This window comes from Oncorhynchus keta, chromosome 25 (genome assembly GCF_023373465.1).
Source record: "Oncorhynchus keta strain PuntledgeMale-10-30-2019 chromosome 25, Oket_V2, whole genome shotgun sequence".
Lineage (NCBI taxonomy): Eukaryota > Metazoa > Chordata > Actinopteri > Salmoniformes > Salmonidae > Oncorhynchus > Oncorhynchus keta.
The window spans coordinates 8,589,548-8,616,631 of record NC_068445.1 but is presented as its reverse complement, the minus strand read 5'-3'; the positions used below and the strand labels follow the sequence as shown (position 1 = coordinate 8,616,631).

At 44.4% G+C, this 27,084-nt stretch overlaps 1 protein-coding gene and 1 non-coding gene across 7 annotated transcripts; both read left to right on the top strand.

Moving 5' to 3' along the window:
- The first annotated feature begins 426 nt into the window (after nucleotides 1-426).
- LOC118358095 (ubiquitin-associated protein 2-like) lies at nucleotides 427-25,364 on the top strand. Of its 6 annotated transcripts, none has more exons than XM_035735545.2 (27): nucleotides 427-595; nucleotides 2,261-2,398; nucleotides 3,084-3,161; nucleotides 5,049-5,159; nucleotides 5,877-6,033; nucleotides 8,174-8,260; nucleotides 9,772-9,835; nucleotides 10,025-10,110; nucleotides 10,454-10,509; nucleotides 10,616-10,671; nucleotides 11,024-11,213; nucleotides 11,362-11,623; nucleotides 11,888-12,168; nucleotides 12,417-12,610; nucleotides 12,716-12,944; nucleotides 13,229-13,268; nucleotides 13,407-13,530; nucleotides 16,785-16,842; nucleotides 17,020-17,230; nucleotides 17,514-17,605; nucleotides 17,772-17,822; nucleotides 18,159-18,237; nucleotides 22,586-22,927; nucleotides 23,208-23,312; nucleotides 23,561-23,634; nucleotides 23,871-24,062; nucleotides 24,612-25,364. In XM_035735545.2, the coding sequence occupies exons 2-27, from the start codon at nucleotides 2,303-2,305 to the stop codon at nucleotides 24,702-24,704; spliced, it is 3,408 nt and encodes a 1,135-aa protein (XP_035591438.1). In that variant the 5' UTR covers nucleotides 427-595; nucleotides 2,261-2,302; the 3' UTR covers nucleotides 24,705-25,364. The 6 variants fall into 6 exon arrangements, with proteins under 6 accessions (XP_035591438.1, XP_035591439.1, XP_035591435.1 ...); XM_035735546.2 differs by having other exon boundaries at nucleotides 9,992-10,110; nucleotides 17,020-17,197; XM_035735542.2 differs by having other exon boundaries at nucleotides 9,992-10,110.
- LOC118358600 (small nucleolar RNA SNORD121A) lies at nucleotides 12,992-13,067 on the top strand. Its single transcript, XR_004820492.1, has one exon. It is a non-coding gene; the product is annotated as a small nucleolar RNA SNORD121A (small nucleolar RNA).
- Nucleotides 25,365-27,084: the final 1,720 nt, after the last annotated feature.

The following is a 27,084-nucleotide window of genomic DNA, read 5'->3' as shown; positions in this document are numbered from 1 at the left end:
TTCTTTCAATTATTATTATACACATGTGTGGTCTACCTTAGTTGAATGCACTGATTGTAAGTCACTCTGGGTAAGAGCACCTGCTAAATGACTAAATGTTTTATCTAAAATAAAAATATACTGCTTCGCTTGTGTCCAGAGAAGACAGTGGGGTTGAAATAAAATGACTTTGTACCATCTGTCTCTTGATTGGTAACTACCATTTGGGGTTTGAGCTCACAAAATAGTTTAATGACATTCAGTTTTTTTGCTCTATATCTACATTCTAGACTGTAATACCTTCCTTTTCTTTAGACATTTTGGTGGATAAGGATGAACAGAAGATGATTCCCTTGAGCCGTCATAAGTAGCTTGCAGGTGGCATAATACCAACAAGAGCCATCCATATCAAATGCCAATGAGGCCAACCAACCACTGACTTATCAACAGCGTGTTCCGAGGTGGCGGGAGTGAGCACGTACACCAATAGAGTGCGTAAAACAACCTAATCTGCTAGACCTGTTATGAGTGGCTGGTTCGGTTATTCGGGGTTGAACGACGGCGCGGTGTGTCACGTGACGGCATCTGCTGCTGGCTGAGTGAAGCGTGTTAGCAGGTAAAGAAAGAAAAAGGTTTGTTATGATAATCATAAACAAAACAAAAAAATACGGTGGATCCACTTTACTGTAGTGATACTCCGAAAATAGATAGACCGAGCCATCATTTCACGTTGCCAGTTAGCTTAGCCACTTCAGTGCTAAGTTAGCTCTAGCGTCTCCACATTGTGCTATCGTTTTCAAATGCTAAAAATGTATGCTAACTAGCATGCTAGCCAGATAACTCACGGGTCAAATAGCTAGCTACCTAGCTATGTCCACACTTCCTTCTAGCGGGTTACATTGTAGTATTGTATACAATTTGTAGATATAACGTTGTTAGTTACATGTTATTCTTTAATGTAATGTTATTAGTCCACGTGTGTGGAGTACAGTGTATGGGCGACTGTTCCTCAAAGAGCGACCATCAAATCATTAGCTAGTGGTACTAGCTAACTGGCTAATATTAGCCGTTTACACAAAGAGCTCCGTCCAACATTGTTTATTTTGGTCTCTGACAGTGACTGCAAACCAAGTTATCTGCGGTAGCATACTTAGCAAGCTATCAAACGGGCGTTATGGGCTTAATCATGAGGTTAGCTACTATAGTTACAGTAATTTTAGTAAACATTTTAGCTAGCTAATGTTATCTATTTAACGATTAGAGCGAGACAGACAGTTTGGTCTTTGCTCAAGCTTAATTTAGACACGTGAACAAAGAATAGATTGGCAATGTTAACGTTATAACTAGCTATGTTAACGCGTCGTTAGCATGCAAGCCAACGTTAAGTCATTGTCTTTACTGTGAATCATCAAAATAATAAAGCGCTCAACCAATCTAATTTTGGGATGCTCTTATTTCTGGAAATAGCTAGCGAACCTAGCTAACAAATCTATTTTTTTTTATCGATTACAAATACGCTTAGCTATTTAGCTAACCGAATCCGGTTTGTTCATTTGTGTACCCACCCCGATTAGAGAACACAGCTGTCACAACAACAATGGCAGCTGCTTTGTTAGCTAGACGAGAGCTAGCAAACCAGCTAGCAAACCAGCTACGCACTATCATTACATTATCAGAATCGCACTTAATTTGTAAATTAGTTGGCTAGCTAGGCCATATATCCGCTTGGCATTCCGTTAATAGCGATACCTAATTTGGCTAGCTGGCAAACGTTAGTAGTTTTAATAACTTCACGGGCACATGTCATGAACCATTGGCACGTCTCAACTTTTTTGGGCAATCCCAAATGGCTGCCCATGATTTGGACTAGGCGCTGTGGTTTGAATGCCTTGCTATAATGTTGAACGCTCGCTTCAAATCCACATTCGTCACTGTCAACACAGCAACAAAACTATTTCTAAATTGCCAGAATTTATAGCTGCCATTTAATTCAATAAAATTGATTGTAGCCAGGTGTATGAACGATGCTTGTTTGACCATTACTTCTGTGTTTGTGAGAATGTTTTTGAATGTGTGCGTGAGAGATGTAAGTTGACACCAGAACAGCCCCCCCCCCATGTCTAAATTTAAACATGAGGGGCGATGGACAGGGTTATAGTCTTACATGGCACAGGCAAAGTTGACGACAAAAGCAAGACTCAGTACAAGTAGTCCTGTGAGGTTGAAATGATTATGATGTCCATCTGACTGACTGCCTCCCCCCTCTGTTGTTCTGTTTCAGATTTTTCTATTTTGTACATACATTGTTTTGTATATACTGTATATGATGACTTCAGTGGTCAGCAATCCAGCTCGAGGAACTCGAGACAGAGCGCTGCCCACCACCACACAAACCACACAGCCACAAAAACAGATACAGGTGAGTTTCATACACAATTTCAGAGTAGCAACACTGTACAGTGTACCTTTGGTTGCTGGCAGAGGTGACTGCTACTGGTACTAAGAAAATGTAGCCGCTTATAGCTCTGGTGCAATGGATTTAAAAATATATATATTTGATTAACCCATTGCATTGGGAGCTCTGCAGTGTGCAGATAAATAGTTTTTTCTAAGTGTTCTGTTATGTCTGCCTGCACTTCGTCAAATCAGTTATGCCCCACCCCACCCTTCTCCTATGTTACTGGTAGCATAAGTGCATCTTTTCACTTGAAAGATACTTTATAGCTGACATGAAAGATAAAGGCCATATCTGCATATGTTTCAAGCCATTTTGAAAACGATTTGTTATTGCCGTTTCTAAACGTTAAGACACAGCATAAGAATTGTAGTTCACATGGAGCCGGCTGTGGGTGAATGTAACTGCTGAAAACCCTACGTATGGAGAATGTTTTTCGAGAGCTACATATACTCATATCTTGGCCAACTTGACTTAATGTCCCACCAAGCCTTTGTTATACCATACCCAGGGGTCGCATTATCTTTTCTCATGTTATTCCTGCCATCACAAGTACATATTTCAAATGTGCCTATCGCCTTTTAGTCTTATCACACACACACAACAAATGGAGGTCACCTGGGTGTAACTACTCTTGTTTTGAATGCAGGCCACAGCGGAACAGATTCGGCTTGCCCAGATGATCTACGACAAAAATGATGCCGACTTTGAGGATAAGGTCAAACAGGTGAGGACAGTGTGTGAAAGATGTTGTGAACATGGCATTTGTATAGCAGTGTGTGATTTTTTAAATTACAGTACAGTACCAATGCACACTCATCCCACACATGTCTGTTTGTGTCCTCTTTGTATTTGTGAGTGCGTTTGTCGGCACTGCTGAGTTGTTTTATGTGCACACGTGCCGATTAGGGCAGTGAACATTTAAATGAAATTTGGATCCTTAAAGTTAAGACCCCCCCCCCCAAAGAATTCCTCACATAATGAAAATCACAGTGCAGTTATCACAAAAGATATAATTTTCTCGGTTAGTCTAACTACACGATAAAGGCCTGCTCAATGTTTTAATTTGAAATAAAACCAGAAGAGGTGAACTTCAGTATACTTTGGTGAATTTGTACGGCATGCAAGACATTCCCAGATGCATATTACCAAGACAGCCCGTGGTGCCACCTCTTTCCCTCGGGCTGGCTCGCCTGGGTCACATTCATTACTCCCATTCTGTATCACGAAGTAAGCAAACTAAACGGCCGAGACCTACCTCACTTTGTCCAATTGAAACTCTCGTTTTAGTTCCAAACTTTTTGGACTAATGATTACAGCCCACACTCTTTTAGCTAATGATGTGAGTTTGTTCGGTTTGTTGCGGCTAGAATATCCTACCCTATTCATTGATTAGGCCCTGCTTTACTGAAGTTGCAAGCCAAGAAATTGAGAGATACGGCTAACGCCGATAGATGAGCCTAGTGCACGGTTCTTTCTCTCTGCCTGGTGGCCGGCATGCCTATACTGTGCCCCTCTTACTCCATCCCTGTCTAATTTGCTATGAAATATGCAAGTGTTAGTTGCTGTACTTCCAGATACACAAACAAACTGGTTTGTCCCAAAAACACAATCTTAGGAGTCGATTCCTAGCAGAATCGAATGTTGACACACCGGGAGTCCACACCGGGAGTCTCCTCCACTGTCAGTGCCGTTAACGGTTAGAAAAATGTGTCAGAGAAAGGCAAGCGATAGCAGCAAAGTCCTGTATGGCAATACTTTGAGAAGGAAATGGCAACTTTTGGAGGTGGAGTTGGGATACCGTAATGGTAGTACATGTGCAATGTTTAATCATCGGAGAGGAACTCGCCGTGAGACCCAACCCGTTGCCGACAGCTACGTTGTGAATTCAAGCGGATTTTTATTCATTTTCCTCTTTTGTACTTTTACCCCTTTTTCCTCCCCAATTTCGTGATATCTAATTGGAAGTCGGTCTTGTCCCATCGCTGCAATTCCCCTACGGACTCGGGAGAGGAAAGGGTCAAGAGTCACGTGTCCTCCGAAACACGACCCTGCTAAGCCGCACTGCTCCTTGAAACACTGTTGGCTTAACCTGGAAGCCAGCCGCACCAATGTGTTGGAGGAAACACAATCCAACTGGCGCCCCGAGGTCAGCCCGCAGGCGCCCGAGGTCAGCCCGCAGGCGCCCGAGGTCAGCCCGCAGGCGCCCGAGGTCAGCCCGCAGGCGCCCGAGGTCAGCCACAAGGACTCGCTGGAGTGCGACGTGACTAGGAAATCCCGGCTGCGATGCAGTGCCTTAAACTACTGCGCCACTTGGAGGCCCATTTCCCGTAGTTTCAATGGAAACGTTTGTAAATAATTATTAAATGGCAGTTTAAATGTCTACTTGGGGAAAGGGGTACCTAGTCAGTTGCACAACTGAATGAATTCAACCGAAATGTGTCTTCCGTGTTTGGCCTCAACCTGTCTTTAATCACTGTCCTCTACACCTGGGGAGAAGTTGTTGGGGGATTAACTTCCTTGCTCAAGGGCAGAACGGCAGATTTGTCCACCTTGCTGGTTCAGGGATTTGAACCATCAGCCAAGTGCTGATCATATGTGTGTATTCCCACAGCTGATTGAGGTGACTGGGAAGACCCAAGATGAGTGTATGGTGGCCCTCCATGACTGCAACGAGGATGTCAACAGAGCCATCAATTTCCTGCTGGAAAGCACCTCTGACACGGTGAGGTTCACCGCGGGCGCTCACATGCGTCCACACTCTTGACACATGAATTCACATCCAGTGACACTAACTCTAATTAAAGGGGCAATCTGCAGTTCAAACTTCCACAAAGCAAACACCCTGCTCCTGTTTTGGTAAACGGCTGAGTGATGGGGCTGGAGAAGTGTAACCACTCTCAAATTTAGAGACTGTTATGGATGCTAGTACTGACCATACATGAGATCCAAATGATAGTTTGAATCATGTTTTCAGCCTATATAGAACAGCTCTCTCCAACCCTGCACTTGGAGAGCTACTGTCCTGTAAGTCTTTGCTGCAACCCTAATCTAGCCTACCCAATTCTAATAATTAGCGGGTTGAATCAGGTTAGTTACAACTTAAGGTTGGATCGAAAACCTACGCGAGGGTTGATCTCCAAGGACAGGTTTGGAGTGCCCTGCTAAACAGTGTTTGATCACAATTACATAGTTTATAAACAATGATGTTAAACTAGCTTGTATTTTGGGTTCTTATAGAGTATGACAGTTGATCTATACATGATTAACTTAACTACAAAAATGAATTCCAATTGCAGGTAGACTCTTTAACTACTTTAATAGTCAGTCCCAAATTTGCGCTCTCAAAGTATTCTCATAACCAAAATCTACAACCTATTTCTCATGTTTGCTTATTCAGGTTTGAGTGTTATGTTTGCAATAAGGTCTCTTTGTCATTCAGACCTCCTGGGAGACAGTTGGGAAAAAGGCGCGAGGCCCCGGGAAGGAGGGAGGACCCTCTGAGACGAAGGACAACCGAGAGAAGAGGGATCGCGAGGCAAGCCGGGGCCGCGGGGGTCCCAGCAGGAGGGGCCGTGGAACCAGCCGTAGCCGAGAAGGTGAGAGCCGGACTCCTAGGGCTGTTAGTGACCATATTACCGCCACAACGACGGTCGAGAGTCGCGAATGTGGTCAAATTCGAGTCACGGTAACCATTCAAACTGCTCTGTAAAGGAATGGCGCTGAGTAGCCTAACCAACTTGCTAATAGTAAAAATAGAAACCTTTGAATGAGTAGGTGTCCAAACTTTTGACGGGTACTGTAGATATTTCTGCCGAGATGCACTTTTAAGTAGATAGTTGTTGGCTCAATGACTGGAAGTCTATGGGAACAGCTAGTGTAAATGAAGCCTTATAGAGTTGGCTGCAACTTCATCTTCCAGGTAAGGCGGATCAAAGCAAGTAATATGACTAAACTCAAATGTACTGAGGGGGTAAAACACATTTTCTTAGAAAAAATGGCTATAATATGTATGAAGACAATGTAAACGGTAAAATTGTCATGCGTCACCAAGTGTATGGAGGTGTATGCTCAATACAAAATTACAACTGGGAAGGTTCAAGACCCTCAGGGATGTATTGCAAAATGGTATACTGTGGACACCGGAGGGTTGTAGTTAAGATCACACTGAATGGTGGTTTGGCCGCTGTGGGTGAAAATCCAGCACTTGCAGAAAAGAGGAAATCAGGCAATCATTATGCATGTGCTGTAGATGTGAATAAAATAGCTTTAAGTGGAAGTATTGTTGTCTGACTAATCAGGGGAGGGGTGGTGGAATGAGGGGGATTAGAAATGACGCAAACAATTTTATTTGCTAGAACCCAAAATCTGCCGTATAAAAGTAGCAATCCAATTTTTTTTAAGTCAATCTTGTTTCAAACTCTAAGCCAAACGCAACGGTAGCCATTTGGACTAAACTGAATCACATTATAAACATCTGCGGTTGTAGTGAACCTTCAGGAGGGTAGCTCTCCAGGAACAGGGTTGGAGAGCCCTGGCATAGAGTTTGAGAGGAATAGGTCCATCGCACAGACAGGCAGCTCCTCAAACAGCTGGTTGATGCATAGAGAATCACTTATTTTACTTCAAGTCCAGTCATTGCGCAACATTGCTGTACGGAATCGCGTGCGACAAGTTTTGACGGCGTCTTAAAAGGAGCATCTCAGCTTTCCAGTCATGATATATTTATTTCTCAACTCCTAATGCGCAATGATTCACTTTACATCCGGAGTAGCCTACTGGCAACGCCGGACGGGCATCCTATATGCTATTACCAAGTTGGTGCATACGAATGCCATGCCCTGATAATGGCCCGTTAATAATGTGTGAAATTGTTTTCCATTTATTAGTATAATCTGTAAAGACAATATTAAATTGCGACTAGTCTGATGGGTGAGAAGAATATTCTCACTTGGGAATGGGACGGGCTGCGGGTGCAGTCTCGGCCAGAAACCGAGCGAATGCCTTGGACTTTTTTTAAATCATCAATCATCAAATTGCATCATGCTGCCCATATTTTGAATTCCAAGACATTCTACGCTTTATCACTAAGGTTGTTAAATAATTCTAAATTAAGCGTTTGAGACCTGTTTCAAGTCACTTTTTACATCACATGTAATAGCCGCTCAATGTGCACACTCCCATGGCAATCATTTGAGAAATATCCCTTCTATTTTATTCAGCTATATGTTCACTTGTATTCATATAACTAAAATCCTAGAATATAATGAGAATTATAAGCATATCTTGTCTGCTATAAATGAACTAGACCTCAGCCTAGGCACCAGGTGTATGGATTTAGCTAAACGTGTTTGTTTATTAAAGGTCAATTACTGTGAGACAGGCAGTCCATTTTCATGACCGCCACAGCCCTAGGGACACCTACCATCCCCCTTTCAAAGGTACTTAAGTCTTTTATCTTGCCCATTCATCCTCTGAATGGCACACATACACAATCCATTGTCTCAAGGTTAAAACATGAGTCTTTAACCCGTCTCCTCCCGTTCATATACACTGATTTCTGAAGTGGATTTAACAGGTTTCCTCAATAAAGGAGCACAGCGTTCAGCTAGTCTCTCATGGAAAGAGGTGTTCTTAATGTTCTGGAAACTGTTAAATCGCCTCTTTGTTTTGCGAGTGTGTTGACAAATGTCATTTGTTTTTGGTTTGTGTGTGTGTGTGTCGCCCCTTACCTTTCAGTGCGGTCAGAGGAGAATGTGTTTGAAATGGGTGCTGGAGATAGAGGGGCAGACCGTGGTCGCAGGGGTAGAGGCGTTGCTGGCAGAGGTGAGTGTTACTGGTACTAAGAAAATAATGTAGCCACGTTCTCTAGCTTCGATGCAATGGGAACCCTGTGGTATCACGATGTATTTGGTATCGTGACACTTGGCCTAGTATCTCATCGTTAGTGAAACGCTGGGCTTGTGATGACCTCACTCTGAAAATAGGCACATTTCTTGCAGTTCTAGCATTGTTTCGGTGCGAAAAATGGCACCTTTGCGCCCTCACTAGTTTGTATCCTTGCCTTACTTTGAAAATTGTACACTCTTTAAAAAAATAAAAAAAGGTTTGACAACATGCAAGAGATCAGTCTGCCTCATTCATTGCTATGGTCATTGATCTCCTGAAGAAGATATCCCCTTTTCCTTTATTTCTGTGCCCTCAAATGTTAGAATATACTGGTTAAGTAGCTAGAGAACTGAACAACGTGTAAACAAATGATTAGCAGCTCGCGAGTCGACCTAGTTTTAGAATTGGCCGCGACATGGATTGAAAAATGTGGCCCGCCAATGTGTGATGGAAAGAGGAAATATGTAGAGTTGGTTATTTGGGACATATCTTGGGCTAGAAAATAAATATGTTTTCATTGTGGCAATGGTGCAACCAAGACCGGCACCTTTCTTTAGGATACTACAGCGAAGCCTAGTTATTAGAGCAATTATTTTTTATTATTCTGGGACTTTTTATATAAAAAGACCCAGAATAATAAAAAATAATACAAAATAAAAATAGCTCACATAGCAAAATATTTATGCGCATATACTACCAAAATGTTCCCAATGTAGAGTCCTGTGTGCCACACAAAAAGACGCTACAATAGACTCCACAATAACCCTCCCTGATCTTCGTTTTGCAAAACCCACTCTCTACTCTACGGGGCCCTTGTCTCCCCAAAATGGCATGTGATGTGGGCATTTTGTACGTCTAGTAGGGTGGTGGTAGAATTTTAGTTGGCAATGTGTCTATTTGTGTCGCCAAGCTATTACCACAAGTGCCATACAACGTGTGAAATGTACTGTGTCCTGCAGCTGCTAGGGAAAGGGTGCCGGGGGGGGGGTTGTTTTGGTTGGGACAGTCAAAGGCAGACGTGCATACTGTGAGGGTGGGGTCAGGGGTGCCTATGACGGCAGTTGCTGTCTCTAGATGTGTTTCGTCATACGTTTTAACTTCAGCTGTCTAGGCGAAGCCCGCTCTCGTATACTGATCTAAAGCCTGTCAAATTGTGTCGCTGTTGTCAAGCTAAAGTTTAAACACTGATTTATGATAAGCAAGTAACGTTAGGCTTTTAGTCTGTCCAAAATTCTCTACCGGTATAGACGTAGAAGTCGCCCGTTATTAACATGCCCCCCTCTAACCTATGCTTTTGTGTGTTTTTGAAGCAACATATCAGACGTGGGCGGAAAACATATATCAGTTTTACTTTTTTTTTTTAACTCACATACTTCACGTGTGGTTATTAGACAGAGGTTTGTGTGTCTTGCAGCAGAGGTCAGACGTGTGTCTGTGTGTGTCCTTAGGGTCGGGGGGTCGCGGCAGAGGAAGAGCAGCTGGTGGGAGCCGGTTCTCCTCTCAGGGGATGGGGTGAGTTGGAAAAAACCTATACAGGAGAGCCCACCCTTTTGTCTCCCGCTGTTCATGTCTATTCAGCCTGGTATACAGGAGGTTTTTAGTGTGTGGGTGGCTGTTTCACTGTATCGTAGCATTGCTGAATAATGTCGACTTAATGATAACACACAGACGAACCCCTACACAACCCCTCTTCGCCTCCAGACTCTTCAACCCTGCTGACTACAATGCCAACTCGGGCGCGTCTCGCCAGGAAACCTGGGAAACTGAGGGGATCGACGATGGAACAGGTGAGACCTTTCTGGCACGCCAATTGATTTTTAGATGGCCAACTGGGTTTCCCTGAGGTGTGAAATGAAGGCCCACTCGTTTTACAAGTTGTTACATGTTTTAGAGCTTTAAAGTGTAGTACTTAACAACAAGGGCTGTGTTCATACGGGAAGAACACAGGAAGGGACTACCTACATTTGTCCAATAAGAAACACTTTTTTTGTTTTGTTTTCTGTTGTGATGCGTTTTCTTTAGGAGGCGCCCTTTTGAACAGCCCAGATTTTATTGTGCTGATTGAGCTCTGTTAGCCAGAGTAGGCCAGGCATGAAGGCATGTCTAACTTATGTACCCCTACCTGCGTAGGAGGAACATGGCGAGGCACCTTAGAAGACTGGGCTGCGGAAGACTGGAATGAGGATGTAAGTGTTTGCCACTTTTGGCTTTATATTGCAGTGGATACACACACAGACACACAGACACACACAACAAAAGTTATCTTCCTGATGTTTCTGTTTTTATCAACAGCTGTCTGAGACCAAAGTGTTCACTGCCTCTGCAAACCACATCACGCCTGGACACAAGTAAGGGCTCCAATCTAATGCTCACTACAGTAAAGCGCACTTTACACCCATGAAATACTCGAGTACCTCTGGCTCTCTTACAAATGATGGAGATGATGATGGTTACAAGCACATAGCTGAATCGTAATATGTAGACTACCTCAATCTCTGAATCTCCTTCTGTCCTATAAGTACATTATTTTTCCATTACATTCTCACTCTACTCAACTTCTCATTGAGATATAAATGAGACGCATTATAAGTAAATTGAAGTGATATCTAATCGTGACAAAGCAGTATCTGGGTACAACACAACACTTTGCATTCAGTGTCCCATTGTAAACTGCTGGTTGTTTTATCCCCCCCTCTGTAGTGTGGACTTAGGCTTGCTGCTGCCCAAGACGGGCGGCGTGGAGGCTGAGCTGGGTGGCATGGAGCTCCCCGCCGCCGAGGGCCTCGGGGGTCAGAGCCTGGTATTCACCAACTCCCATCACAATGGCACTCGCACCGCCACACACAGCTACGCCAGTGCCGCCGCCAACAGCTACGCCCCCGCCGCCCTGGTGAGGCAGCCAGCCGAACGCATGCCCATAACATGGTTACACGCATTCATATTCTTATACATACACACTAGTATTATGCTCTCAAGTGAATTTAGACGCCTGGAAATGCTTTCAGACTCACATTATCAACTCTCTCCCCCCACGACAGTCCTCAGTCCTGGGCTCTGGTTTTGGGACTCTGAGTGGGCCCAAGCCGGCCCCGGATGAGGTCAGGATACCAGAGCAGCTCAACGGGCCCCGGCTCGCCCCGCGGCCCAATCAGCAGCTGGTCACAGCGGGCAACGCCAGTGTCGCCAAAGAATCCGGTCCACCTGCAGTTGAAGTCCCCTCGCCCATTTCCGCCAGCGAATTCAAGGCCCCAAGAGTGGAGCATGGCCCAGTTCCAACCTCTCAACTTAAGACACACGCAGGTACTATCACACGGAAATCAAGTTTCAAGTGTGGGTACGTCATTGTCTATCGGCTTGTCGAATAGGAGATGGTGGTTACAAGCACATAGCTGAAACTTAATGTGGAGTCTGTAAGCAGTGTAGTGGTGGTGGCGCAAACATTGAAGGAGAAGGGAGGCAATTTCAGACCAGCAGCCATACTGGCATAAGTTTTTCAAGCATGTATTTACTGTACTCCCAATACCACCATAAACCCTTCTGTCGGTTTCTCTCTGTCTTCTCCAGTGGATCTGAAGATGCAGCCGGAACCATCCCCTGTCCTCAGCAAACTGGCCCAGCGGCAGCAGCAGGCCCAGCAGAGCTCTCTGCCCCAGGCAGAGCCTCTGTCTCTTCCCCCCTCAGTCCCCACTCCCCCAGGCCACGGCCACTACGACGCCGGGCCCCCGCCTCTCAGAGACGGGCCTTCTCCCGGGGTCAAGCTGGCTCTCGACCACCAGGCCCCCATGGCTGAACCCCCACAGAGGCAGATCAAGACCCAAAGACGCAGAGTACCACCTCCCTCCAAGGTTAGGAAACGTGTGTGTGTGTGGGAATAGAGGCTGCCTGCTCACTCAGAGGGTACATAAAAGGAGTGTTTGTTTCTCTATTGTAAACATCTACAAGTAGTGAGTAACTTTGCATGCTCTTACACATTGGGCCTGAAATGTCAGTGTGCTCATTAATCACACTGTGAATAGCATATGTACATTGACGTGATTTCATGTGTAAATGTCCCTCACCCTCTTTCTTTACGTCTCTCGCTTTCTCTCCTCAGATCCCCTCGTCTGCGGTGGAGATGCCAGGCTCGGCAGACGTGTCTGGTCTCAACGTGCAGTTTGGGGCTCTGGACTTTGGCTCGGAGCCCAGTGTGACTGACATGGGCCAACAGGCCGAGTCTGCCAGTGAGCCGGCCTCCACAGCCGTACCTCAACCCCAGATTAGCTTGTTCTCAAAACCTGGACCTGCCAGGTGTGTTTCAAATGAATACAAAATAATTAGCCTAATTAGTCTCACTGTTGTGTGAGCGTAGAGGCCAAGGTGAACTTCTCACACTAGCTCTTCCCTCTGTTGCAGTGAGCCCCTGGGCAGTTTGCCATCCATGCCTCCTGTGTCGGACCCCAGTTTCCCCTCCCCGTCTCTGGGCTTGCCCAGTGCCACGCCTTCCCCCTCCCTGGGTCTCCCCAGCGCCGCTCCGCCCTCCTCCAACCCCTCGTCTAGCAGAGTGGACAGTGGCCCTCCGCGGAGCTTGCCCTCGCACCTGGGCTACTCCCAGAGCAAAGACGCCCCCTCCGCCCCCCTCACCGTGAGTAACCCACACTATAGACACGGTCTCCGACTTGTCACTCGTAAACCTGGAGATAATGATGGTTACAAGCACATATCTGATTATTATGTGGAATACCTCTATGACTGAATCTCCTATGGTCAATGGACTCTAAGCGTGATTTTTAAGATTACTAGAGCTTTAATGTAAAAGCACGATATGCCCAAGAACACCCCTTCAAAAGGCGTGTGGCCACTGATACGTCCTGTATCATTGTTAGTGAAATCAGATGGTCCTCTGAGTGTCAATGTCTTCTTTCACAGAATGGCTATTGTGGCATGAGGACACAGGGCCCACAGGACTGTAAGTACCCATGAGAATTTGTGGTTGACAAAAACAGAAACCCTTTTGAAGGAAAAAGGTTTTCTTAGTTCATGTTTTAAGACAAAAAAACGAGTCCAGCGTACTTGCTTATCTTTCGGTTTCTCTCTTCTTTCTCAGCAACGACATTGGCCTCTCGTACCCAAAAGCCAGAGTCGCCCCCCATGAGCAGTGAAAGTGGCCACCATGTTCCCTCCCCGGCCCCCATGCCCTCCCACTCCGCCCCCCTGCCATCCCTCAGCAGGTAAGCCCATAACTCACCCCCCTAGTCATTCTCATGATAATACTTACAAGTACATAGCTGAATCTTAATATATGGACTACCTCAATGACTGAATCTCCCGTGTTCTCGGTAGAATTGAAGTCCTTGTTATCGGTTGGTTCAACCCTTTTTAACCCTCTCAGTCCTGAGACCCCAGGAAATGTTGTCCTTTCATTTATCTGCATGTCCAGCCCTTATATTTAGCCTCACAATGAAGTGTTTTAACATTTTATTTTCATGGCTACAAGTAGACCACACAATTTGACATAAACAGTGGCTTTCATGAGATTTATTGACTAATGTCAATTGGAAAAAATAAGATCCACCAAACCAACCTGATAAAAATGAATTTATGTGAATGCTGTAAGTACAGATTGTTTGCTGGGAAATGAATATCCAACTAATCAGTGACAGCTGTTTGATGGTTGTGACAGCAACTGTGAGCTTGTTAGTGTTATGAACACTGGCCTGGGATTTCCTGTGATCTGTCTAGAAGAAGTCCTTACCTTCTAATGACTCTTGTATAGCTTCTGAGGGTCATCTGGCAAAGCATGTTTGTGAGAGTCTCGGTTTTGAGCTCAAACCATTTGGACATAACAGCCTTTAAAAAAGAATAATAATTTAAGACCCGGGGTCCACCATTGTCTCAAACAGTGCTCTAGTGTTAATCACACTAACTAATGGTGTCTACGGCTGTAGAAGAAATGGACAAATCCAAACACACAATGTTTAACTCGCTGCAGTCTAAGCCTACCAAGGTCACACCAAGAATAATTTAACTACTTGATTTTTAATTAAGAAATCTAGAAGTATTCAAAATATATATATTTGATTAATATTTTTGTTTGGTCTTACTGCTATTAGCTCATACAAACTCATTGAATAAGATTCACGACATGGAACAGAGTCGCCCCCCCCACCCTTTACAGTGTATGAGATTTGAGAGATCGGGAAACTACAAATCAAAAGTTTTAGAACACCTACTCATTCAATGGGTTTTCTTTATTTTTAATATTTTCTACATTATAGAATAATAGTGAAGTAAAGAAGTAAAAAATATGTAATCATGTAGTAACCAAAAGTGTTGAACAAATCAAAATATATTTCAAATCAAAATCTAATTTTATTGGTCACATACACATGGTTAGCAGATGTTATTGTGAGTGTAGCAAAATACTTGTGCTTCTAGTTCTGACAGTGCAGCAATATCTAACAAGTAATCTAACAATTCCACAACTACCTAATGCACACAAATCTAAGTAAAGGAATGGAATAAGAATATATACATAAAAATATATGGATGAGCAATGACAGAGCGGCAGAGGCAAGATGCAATAGATGGTATGAAATACAGTATATATACACGACCGTTCAAACGTTTGGGGTCACTTAGAAATGTCCTTGTTTTTGAAAGACAAGCAACAAAAATGTGTCCATTTTAAAATAACATCAACTTGATCAGAAATACAGTGTAGCCATTAATGTTGTAAATTACTATTGTAGCTGGAAACTGCTTTTTTTTTTACAGTATCTACAAAGGAGGCCCATTATCAGCAACAATTTAAAAGGCTAAATGATCATTGGAAAATGCTTTTGCAATTATGTTAGCACAGCTGAAAACTGTTCTGCTGTTTTAAAGAAGCAATAAAACGGTCCTTTATACTAGTTGAGTATCTGGAGCATCAGCATTTGTGGGTTCGATTACAGGCTCAAAATGGCCAGAAACAAAGTCCTTTCTTCTGAAACTCGTCAGTCTATTCTTGTTCTGAGAAATGAAGGCTATTCCATGCGGGAAATTGCCAAGAAACTGAAGATCTCGTACAACTCTGTGTACTACTCCCTTCACAGCACAGTGCAAACTGGCTCTAACCAGAATAGAAAGAGTGGGAGCACAACTGAGCAAGAGGACAAGTACATTAGTGTCTAGTTTGAGAAACCGATATGTCACAAGTCCTCAACTGGCAGCTTCATTAAATAGTACCTGCAAAACACCATCTCAACGTAAACAGGGGACTCCGGGATGCTTGCTTTCTAGGCAGAGCTGCAAAGAAAAAGCCATATCTGACTGGCAGGCAGAATAACAATCTTAATCTTTTCTTTTTATTTGCCAGTCTGAGATGTCTTTTGGTCAAATTTGAGATTTTTGGTTCTGACCTGCGTGTGTTGAAGGGGTGATCTCTGCATGTGTAAATCCCACCGTATAGCGTGGGGGTGTTTTGCTGTTGACACTCCAAGACACACTTAACCAGCATGGCTACCACAGCATTCTGCAGCGATACGCCATCCCATCTGGTTTGGGCTTAGTGGGTCTATCGTTAGTTTTTCAACTGGACAATGGCCCAACACATTGTCCAGGCTGTGTAAGGGCTATTTTACCATGAAGGAGAGTTGCATCAGATGACCTGGCCTCCACAATCTTCCAACTTCAACCAAATTGGGATGAGTCGGACCGCATAATGAAGGAAAAAGCAGCCAACAAGTGCTCAGCGTATGTAGGAACTTCTTCAAGACTGTTGGAAAAGCATTCCAGGTGAAGCTGGTTTAGAGAATGCAAAGAGTGTGCACAGCTGTCATCAAGGCAAAGGGTGTCTATTTTGAAGAATCTCAAATATAAAATCTATTTTGATTTGTTTAACACTTTTTTTGGGGGGGGGGGGTTTACTACATGATTCCATGTGTGTTATTTCATAGTTTTGATGTCTTCACTATTATTCTACAATGTAGAAAATAGTATAAATAAAGAAAAGCCCTTATGAGTAGGTGTGTCAAAGCCGGTGGTGTATGTAGATCTTTTAAATATATTTTTTTATGGATTTAACCTTTCTTCTTTTGGCACTAAACAGTCTCCATTATACTTCAATTCATATGTTTTTTAAACTGGTAACGGGGGACCTTCAGATGAGGCCTGTGGGTTCCTAAAACAAAACCAACATGCGTGAGTCACCTTTCCACAGAGTGGTCATATTAGTGTGCATCCCAAACTGTTCGGACGCTACAGACAAGTTGGCAGGTCCGCTGTACCGACTTCAGACGAGTCCCAAGACGCTTGTGTGGGTCGTAGAGCAAAACGAAGAACACGTGTTCGTGAGAATAGTCTTTACATAGAGGGGGTCATAAGTTTGTAGACCAAACCGTTCAGACACTACAGATTTTGTAGTTAAACGCCGCTCTAGCTCTGCCTCTGGTGGGACTCATTGGGTTAACGTTATCCGTTTTCTTTGCTGCTCTTTCTCCAGTCATGTGACCAGTACATACTCGTCAGGATCTGCCCTCTCCACTAGCTCCTCCCTCACGGTAAGCACCACATCTTCTTCTTGGGCTAACGTAAAACACTTCCTAGACGGTGTGTCTATGGTTGTTGATCGCCGAGGGACTGATCTTAAATAAGCACAGACGCTGGAGAGGAAACGGGCGACCGATTTTAAAGCTAAGCTTCTGTCGGGCTAACTCTTCCCCCACCCTATAATACAGATGACCAGTGAGGAGAACAGCAGTCTCCACGCCTTCTCCTCCTCAAGCCCTTCGATCAACGCCGCTGTTAGCAGCTCCAATGGCATGATGCACGGCCCCGGAGGACTTGGTCTGACTGGCAACGCCGCCCTCTCACCCGCCGGGCGCACCGCCCAACCTCTGCTGACCACCACCTCGGGTGAGTCCAGGAGAACCCTGCCGTCACACATAGGTTTGTTACGGTCACTTAATGGTTCCCCTCCAGGGTTTCCCAAACTCTGTCCCCGGAACCCCAAGGGGTGCCCTAGCACTACACAGCTGATTATAATAACCAAGTAATCAAGTGTTGATCATTTGAATCGGCTGTGTGGTGTTAGATAAAAACAAACCGGGCACCCTTTGGGATCCCGGGGACAGAGTTTGGGGAGACCCTGTCCTACTCCCTCTGCTTATTTGACCGTTGTGACCAGTGTAATTTTTGACTCTTCTTCCTCTCTCATTCTGATGTTCCACAGGCAAACCCCCCCCTAACCTGGCCCAAGGAGTGCCCCCTCTGTTGGCCAACCAGTACATTATGGGCCCTGGAGGCCTGCTTCCTGCATACCCGGTAACTACGCTACCTCTCTTTTTTTCCCCCCCATGAATTCCCATCCATTTCGCTCTCGTCTTTTACTCTAGTCCGCCATTGGTTCTTGCTTATCGAGTTGTGGTTGACTATTTCAGTTGAGGTATCAACGGACCTGTTTTCATTTGGTCTTTGTTCTGCTCTACAGCAGATCTATGGCTATGAGGACCTGCAGATGCTTCAGTCTCGTCTGCCTATGGTGAGTGACCTTTCACACATGGAACATCACTTGTGTCGATGAAGAGCAATGCAGCACACATTTCTGTTTGCCCAGATGGACTCTCGTATGGTCTCTGGTTTAGATGTGGTTTTAATAGACCAGGCATAAATACATGTTAATGATTAATATTGTCTGTTGTGCCCGTCTTAATATGGAGATGATGATGGTTGTTACAAGCATATAGCTGAATCCTAATTGTGGACCACCTAAATGACAATCTCCCATCTCCTGTGTGAATCTGATTTATTTGGTGATGTTAGTTTTCTCTCCTTCCGTCTCTCGTTTAACCTGGTGTGTTTCTCCATCCCTCTGTAGGACTACTATGGAGTCACATTCCCTGGTACACCGGCAACGATGCCTGGCAGAGATGGGCTAGCCAACAATCCATACTCAGGTAACGCTTGTTGCACACTCGTTTACAAATGCACGAATTCTCTGGGGCCAGAACCATTTCTTGTGTGTTCACTGTAATATGGAGATGATGATGGTTACAAGCACATAGCTGAATGTTAATATGTGGACCACCTCAATGACTGAATCTCCCATCTCCTCTAATGAATTGAACAAATGGCTGATTCAGCCCCATCCCGCGATGGAACGATTCATACTTCCTATTTAAGAATACATTTCATTTGTATATCGCTTTTCGTGAGTTCTCAACTCTACTGTGGGGGGAAAACATTAGACAATAAAAATAACATGTATTTAGAATGAAGGCAGGTAAAATGGCAGTAGTGGGATGGGTGTTAAATACACTAGGACTGTGAAAAATAGTCTGTAGAAGTGGCTTTTATGGCCGGTATTTAAGAAAAGAGAAAAAGTTCCCAATGATGGAGGTGCATGGTCAAGGAGAGCGTTTGGAGGTGACTTATCCTAATAGCCAGAAGCGTGTCTGTTCTACGAAATGAATATGTTCCCACCAAATGACTGTGCACTGAACTGACACGCGTGATTGGTTAATGACCATCCGATGATAAGATGGGAGTTAAATGTTATAATGCGCTCGCCTCAGACAGCGGTGTGTACCCTCCTGTAGCGGCTGGCGAAGTCATTCAAAGCCTGTGCTTTATCACTCAGGGTGGCACTTTCCAGTGCTACTGTTTTTGCAATGTAATGTTATTAAAACAAAATCGGGCAACCCCGTACGAGAATAGTTGACCTATTTACCTAGTCGGCTTGTGTGTTCTATCCTAGCTAAATATTCCTTGCGAGAGCCATTGGACAAGCAGTCCAATGCACAACCATTCTTAATGGGATCACGGGAAAACCGTTTTGAGAGCAGCGTTGCTGAAAAACAGTATAAACAAAAAATATATATATTTTAAAGTGAATAATGATTTATGTTTGTTATTATAATCAGGATGTCGTGTCCAATGGGGTAATTGCAGATATGCTTCAGCCTATGTACATTTTACAGCCATGATGCTTCATCAGTTGGGCTACAGGTGATAATGCTTATTGCTCAGCACATTTGATATTATAGGTCACGCATAGGCTATGTGCACATGGTCCAATATGTTACAATGAATTAACAAGTTTGACATGTTATTGGGCACATTTCTAGAGGTGGAAATTATATTTTAGGTGGTGTCGGCATTAATTGATTTTTGTTTTTGGAGTAGAATGTCCCTTTATAAAACATTTTTAAAAAGTCACCAGGAACTGAGCTGCTCAGTCCTACATAAAAATGATCCTGGGGATCCCCTAACCAAGGGATTGGTTAAACTCGCAGTATATGTACAAAATTATCCTCTTTCCCTAATATGATGGTCATGACGTTATTACATGAAAGGTGAGGTTTACTTAGCCCCAGACAATAGATCTGTGATTGGGATCTGGGGGGGGGGGGGACTGTGTGAACCAAGGAGGCGATCGTTGGCACGTTCCGGGTATAAGTGAGAGTGCTGTTATACAGATTGACCATGTCTTCAAGGGCCCGCTCACTACAGTCAGACTCAAAGGTGGGCTGGATGTGTTCCTGAAAGAGGAATGGGTTGAGTTTCCTGAGGTCGAGGAATTTAATGGTGCCCTTTAGTTGGTGGAGAGGAGTTGGAGCGGTCAGTGTGTCGCCAACCTTGCGGTCAGAGACGACTCGCTCGATGACAGCCAAGTCGGTGACATGGCCAGTGATAATAAGGTCTGTTTTGTGTGTTGTCCACGGTTGTGGGTGGGAGCATTTACCTGTTGCACAAAGTTCAGCCAGTCCAGCAAGTTAAGTCAGCAGCCACAGAGCACTTGTGTGAGTCAACATGGATGTTAGTCTTCCAAATGTGTGTTGGCGAGGGTGTGGCATAAAGGTTAATCTATTGAACAAAAATATAAATGCAACGTGCAACAAGTGTTGGACCAATGTTTCATGAGCTGGAATTTCCTTACATACACACGTTTTATTTTGCTCATTGTGCACACATTTGTGCACACATACATCCCTGTTAGTGAGCATTTATCCTTTGTCATGATAATCCATCCACCTGACAGGTGTGGCGTATCAAGAAGTTGATTAAACAGCATGATTGTTACACAGGTGCTGGAGACGATACATTTTATTAAGGCCTCTCTAAAATGTGCATAGTTTTGTCACACAACACAATGCCACAGATGTCTCAAGTTGTGAGGGAGTGTGCAATTTGCATGCTGACTACAGGATTGTCCAACAGAGCTGTTGCCAGAGAATTTTAATGTTCATTTCTCTACCATAAGCCGCCTCCGCTATTTTAGAGAATTTGTCAGTACATCAACTAATCAAATCTTATTGATCACAAACATGGTTAACAGATGTTAATGCGAGTGTTGCGAAATGCTTCTGCTTCTAATTCTGACAGTCCAGTAATATCTAACAATTCCCAACAACTACACACATCTAAAGAGATGGATTTAAGAATATGTGTGTGTGTGTATATATATATTTTTTTAACTAGGCAAGTCTGTTAAGAACAAAGTCTTATTTTCAATGACTGCCTAGGAACAGTGGGTTAAATTGTCAGCTCGGGGATTCAAACTTGCAACCTTTCGGTTACTCGTCCAACGCTCTAACCACTAGGCTACCCTGCTGTGTGTGTGCCTGTGGAGGGAAGGGATTGTGTGTGTGTGTGTGTGTGTGTGTGTGTGAGAGATGGCCCAGCGGCATAGGCAAGGTGCAATAGATGGTATAAGGTGGAGTATATACATATGAGATGAGTAATGTAAGATACTTTAAACAATTCCACTTTAATAATGTTAAAGTGACTCGTGTTCCATTTATTAAAGTGGTCAAGTCTGTATGTAGGCAGCAGCCTCTCTGCTAGTGATGGCTGTTTAACAGTCTGATGGCTTTGAGATAGAAGCTGTTTTTCAATCTCTCTGTCCCAGCTTTGATGCACCTGTACTGACCTCGCCTTCTGGATGGTAGTGGACTGAACAGGCCGTGGCTTGGGTGGTTGTTGTCCTTGATCATCTTTTTGGCCTTCCTGTGACATCGGGTGCTGCAGGTGTCTTGGAGGCCAGGTAGTTTGCCCCCTGTGATGCGTTGTGCAAACCGCACCATCTCCGGCCTCACAACCGCAGACCGTGTGTAACCACGCCAGCCCAGGACCTCCACATCCAGCTTCTTTGCCTGCAGGATCATCTGAGGGGTGCTGAGGAGTATTTCTGTCTGTAATAAAGACTTTTGATTGGCTGGGCTTGGATTCTCAGTTGGTGGGCTTAGCTTCCAAGTCTGTCCACCCATGGCTGTGCCCCTGCACAGTAAGGTGAAATCCATAGATTAGAGCCTAATGAATTTATTTCAATTGACTGATTTCCTTCTATGAACTAACTCGGTAAAATCTTTGAAATTGTTGCATGTTGTGTTTTATATTTTTGATTATAGTTAAGAAAACCGAGGTAGGAGGTGCTTGTCTTGGGGAGGCAGTAAACAAGAATAGGATTTTGGTTTACATTTTAAAACCAAGGCACTCAATAGCCTGAACGAGCAGCAATCTGTGGGTTTAAAATGGCTGTGCACTTTTTTTAATGCATTTGTATCCAGGTGGAGCTGCTACATTCTTTCAGTGAGGCAAATCATATCATTGTCATGTACTCATACAGAAGAGGAGACTTGTTTTCTGTATTGTAGAGTGTAAAACGTTTTGAGGCGTTGGTGGAAATGGAGTCATTGCATTTTGGTTGGTCCACTGTGCTCTGTATGGACTGGAGTGGGTGACGTCAATAGCCTGCAGAACTGGCAAATAACATGTATTGTCCAACTCTGTTGTACTTGTACTGCTCGCATTGCGAGTGCCCACACTAGACTTTTAATTTGCTGATCAGTTTCCTGCCGCCTCGTTGTCTTTGCGGTCTGCATGTTTTCCGGAAGATCTGGCTGTTGAGCTACTTGCACAGGGTTGTTTATAAAATAATCAAAAATCTAAAACATCTGAGGAATCCTTGTAGTGGAGGAAAGTCGCTGCCATTTCTTAGTCTTTGGTCCGACCTTCTATCCAGGAGATAAGAGAAGTGGCTAGTATTTGAATTCAAACATTTAACTCGTTGATTGGATACGAAGGCTAGTTTTTAATGTTTTCGGTTTAGAAAACTAGATTTTTGTGTTCCGTACTCGATTAGCTTTCAAATAAAGTAAAAGTTAAAAAATAATACTACACATTAAAAAAAAACAATTATAGATAAATTCCCAGGAACATAAACCCATTTTGGCTCTCACTCTCTCCTATGCGTTTGCCTTTTTTTTTTCATATCGATCACCATCTCTCCTCTCTCTTGTTTAGGTGAAGCGACCAAGTTTGGCCGAGGGGATTCGTCATCCCCTGCTCCCCCCACCAGCCTTTCACAGGGCCCATCCTCGCAGCCCCCCCAAGCTCAGAGCCAAGGCCAGGGCCAGCAGAACCAGAACCAGGCCTTCCTCAACCCCCCTCTGCCTCCGGGCTACGGCTACACCGGCCTGCCCTACTACGCTGGCATGCCCGGGGTGCCCAACGCCTTCCAGTACGGCCCCACCGTCTTTGTGCCTCCGGCCTCGGCCAAGCAGCCCAACATGGGCCTGGGGAACCCCTCCAGCCAGTACCACCAACAGCATCAGCCCAGCTACGGCCAGCACACTTATGGAACAGGTATGTGTGAGAGGATGACCTGAAATCAGACCGTGTGTCTGTCGTGTGCGTGGCTGAGAGGGAGATCTTGCTTAGCGAGCATGCCCCCCCCGCCCCACCCCCCTCTCTGCCGGATATAGTCGCTGTTCACATGCTATTCTAGCCAGTTACCTTATTGCTTCTCTCTCGGTTCTTCTCCCCCTTCCTCCTCTGCTGTCTTTTTTATTTATTTTTTATTTTTTTTACTCTCCCCCCCTCCACTTCACTCGGTCTTCCTGGTCCTCTTCCATTCCTCTCTCAGCTTTTGACGACCTGTCTCAGGGCCACGCGGGGGAGTACAGTAAGGGAGGGTACGGAGGCTCTGCCCAGTCACAGGCCAAATCAGCTGGCAGCGGCTCAGGGAAAGGTACACTCAATGAACTCGGCTGCCCCAGGACGCACCCCCTCCCCCTCCCCGCCTCCTTCACTGTTATCCGCCGTGATTTACTACTACTGTTCTGAAACACCTTCCTCACTACTAAGAAATACTACCTCACTCACTACTAACTCTTGAAATGGTGAACCCCCTCACTAGAAATGTTGAACATTGCCTACTGGCGCCGTGCCACCTCACAGGGTCAAACTGACATGTTTGATGTGTCCTCTCGCTCACAGCTCCAGGATTGTCCGGCTCGGGCAGCAGTGGAGGGGTGCCTGAAATGGGTGCTTCAATGTACAGCAAGACACAGGTGAGTCAGTCCACACCTGGTGTTCAGTTGTTGCTGTTCGGCGTTTCAGCTAAATCATGTCTGAGAATAACGAATAGACTTCAATTTAAACGGCTGGTTGGATTAATTGTGGTTAATGGCAAAGCTGTCTGATCGAGGAGCACACAACCCTCAGTACCACAGAATTGAATCATAAGGATAGGTTCAGGATTATACTCAGTCATGACATAATATAATGGTCTTCTGCCCCCCCCCAGGCTTTTGATAAGCAGGGCTTCCACACGGGAACCCCCCCTCCCTTCAGCCTGCCTTCTGCCCTGGGGGGCACAGGCCCCCTGAACCCCGGCGGTGCCCCCGGTTACGCCCCAGCCCCCTTCCTCCACATCCTGCCTGCCCACCAGCAGCCCCACTCCCAGATGCTGCACCATCACCTCGCCCAAGATGGACAGGTAACACCGTAGACTTGTATTCTCCACATGCTGTTAATGAACACCATATGCATGGTCTTCTGGGGAGCTGTACCATGCCTCCATGGCTCAACTAGCACTCCTGTAGACTAGTCTTTAAATAATTGGATGGTGAAACCTGCATCCAGCCCAACCAGAAAAGCAAGGTCGACACAATTCAGGTATTCTTGAAAGTCTAGATAATCCTTGTCCTGCAAGGAACACTATTTTTATAGTTGTAAAATTGATTTAGCAAGCAGTAGGCATTTAGAATTGAATGTGGAGTGGAGCTTTATAGTTACATGATGACATCACGTGCCCGACAACTATTTGTCAATCATTTACCCAAAACACTTCCCAGCATTTTCTCGCAGTGAAGTTGGACCAAAATTTAAAATCCATTTGTCGGACGGATAAGAAGGTTCATCTTGTAGAATGTTTCTCCTATAGCTGTCGTTTCCTTTACACATGTTTTAGCCGAATAAACGTGGGTCAATTGAAACCCGCCCTATTGACTTGGGTGTATGTGTGCGCCCTCTCGCCCCCCTGCAGGGTGGTCCGGGTCAGCGCAACCAGTCCAGCAGCATGCAGCAGAAGAGCCAGGGCAACAAGTCCAGCTATGGCAGCCCTTACTGGGCCAACTGAAGGGCTCTGTGGTGGCACCTAGGGGAGTCTGTCCTACTCATCCTTAAGGCTCTGTGTGTGAAGCTAAACACAAACACACTGCCCAAACATAACCCTCCTTCTCCAACTTCCCTCACCCCCAAAAGTCCTTACATTTTCTTTCTTTTCCCTTTTTCAAATTGGTTGTACATGTAAGATATTTATGTATGTATTTATATATATAAATATATATACTGTATATGTAATAGTAGAACAAGAAATGTGGTGGCTGCATTTTTATTTTTGAAGGACGTTTTTGTTCACTTTTTCAAAACTGCAGGAAGACGTTACAGCAAAATCTGAACTCCTATAGAGAAATGGAAAGAGCTTTACCACTGATGAGGACCTCTCAGATGGAGGGTTTTCACATTAACAAACTGCATTTGTCTCCTTTTTTATACACATCTGAGTGACTCCGCTAATCCCACTTATTTTGACGCTCTTTTAAAACTCCATTTAAATTTTGTAGCTGTAGATCTCTTCCCTGTTTTCTGTTTCTGGTGGGGGGGGCTCTGGGGAGGGGGGGGGGCGCCTCTGTGCCCTCCCAGCATTGATCCCCCTCAAAGACTTGCCCATTCAAATTTTATATTTTAAAGTAATTTTAACCATCGTTTACCTCTAAATAAAAGTTCTGCGCTGTAACTTTGTCTTGCGCAGAAGTTCTTTGTCTGTAAGGGACTATTGTTGAGGCAGGCTGGTCTTGGATGTTGTCATAAATGTGTGTGTGTCGTGTTGTCCCTTTTTTTTTTACCAGAGCTCTAATTGACCAGATATACCACGACACCTTACTCAAGCATCGTCCATACCACTGAACCAGCACAGATGTCACTTGCAGAAGGGCGGACACTAGTGAGCGCACCGCTAACTTGGCAGCCATTTAATTTCACATTGGCTTAACATGCACAATACGCATCCTCAGAAACCCTAGCAAGATCTCTGGAGATGCTCAAGTTGTACCCTTTACAGCTGCATCTCTAATCGCAAAAAAATATCAACTCAGCAATTTTAACCATTTTACGGAATACATAGAAGGAAATCAGTCAATTTTAAATACATTAATTGGGCTCTAATCTATGGATTTCACAAACTGGGCAGGGGTGCAACTGTGCCCCTCGCCTGAGAGGGCATAAGCTCCCCAATCCAAATTTTTCTCCACAAAAGGGCCTTTAGGTAGCCTAGTGGTTAGAACATTGGGCCAGTACACCGAAAGTTAGCTGGATCGAATCCCTGAGCTGACAAGGTAAAAAATCTGTCGTTCTGCCCCTGAACAAGGCAGTTAACCCACTGTTCCCCAGTAGGCCGTCATTGTCAATAAGATTTTGTTATTAACTGACTTGCCTCGTTAAATAAATGGTAAAACAAAAAAATTATAGTAATATTAGACAAATACTACTCAGTTTCATCAGCTGTCTGGGTAGCTGGTCACAGACGATCCCGCAGGTGAAGAAGCCGGATGTGGAGGCCCTGGGCTGGCATGGTTACATGTGGTCTGCGGTTGTAGACTGGTTGGATGTACTGCCAAACTATCTAAAAATAAGTTGGTGGGTTATGGTGGAGAAATTAAAATTTTGTTGTCAAGCAAAACTCTGAGTATTCCTGCAGTCAGCATGACAATTGCACGCTCCCTCAATTCGAGACATCTGTGGTGTGACAAAACAACACATTTTAGTGGCCTTTTTATTGTACCCAACACAAGGTGCACCTGTGTAATGATGATGCTGTTTAATCCGCTTCTTGACATGCCACACCTGTCAGGTAGGTGGATGGATTATCTTGGCAAAGGTGAAATGCTCGCTAACGGATGTAAACACATTTGAGAGACATCAGCTTTTTGTGCGTATGGAACATTTCTGGGATCTTTTATTTCAGCTCATGAAACATGGGACCAGCACTTTACATGTTTTTATTATTTTTTTTAATCAGTGTAGAAAGAACGGTCAACTGCGTACGCAACCTTAATCTTAACAATTGCTGCTTGAACGTTGGCTGCTATGTTTATATTATACATAATGCCAGTAATATAGGTTTGTACTTTACAAACTACGTTAGCTTGTAGGCTGTGATGCATATGCCTATAATGCCTTCAAAATATTCATGCCCCTTGACTTATTACACATTTTGATACAGCATGAATTCAAAATTGATTAAATATTACATTCTCAGCCATCTACACACTATCCCATAATGAAAACAATAAATGAAAATGTATTGTAAGTCAATTATATTTCGCTGTATTTAATTTAAGTATTCACACCCCCGAGTCAATACGTGGTAGAAGCATCTTTGGCAGTGATTACGGCTGAGTCTTTCTGGGTAAGTCTCTAAGAGCTTTACACACCTGGATTGTGCAACATTTTCCCAT

Coding starts and splice junctions, on each gene's coding strand:
- LOC118358095 (XM_035735542.2), top strand. CDS start 2,303: ATGATGACTTCAGTGGTCAGCAATCCAGCTCGAGGAACTCGAGACAGA. Junction 13,531..16,784: donor CCCCTGCCATCCCTCAGCAG/GTAAGCCCATAA, acceptor CTCTTTCTCCAG/TCATGTGACCAGTACATACT. Junction 22,928..23,207: donor CCAGCACACTTATGGAACAG/GTATGTGTGAGA, acceptor TTCCTCTCTCAG/CTTTTGACGACCTGTCTCAG.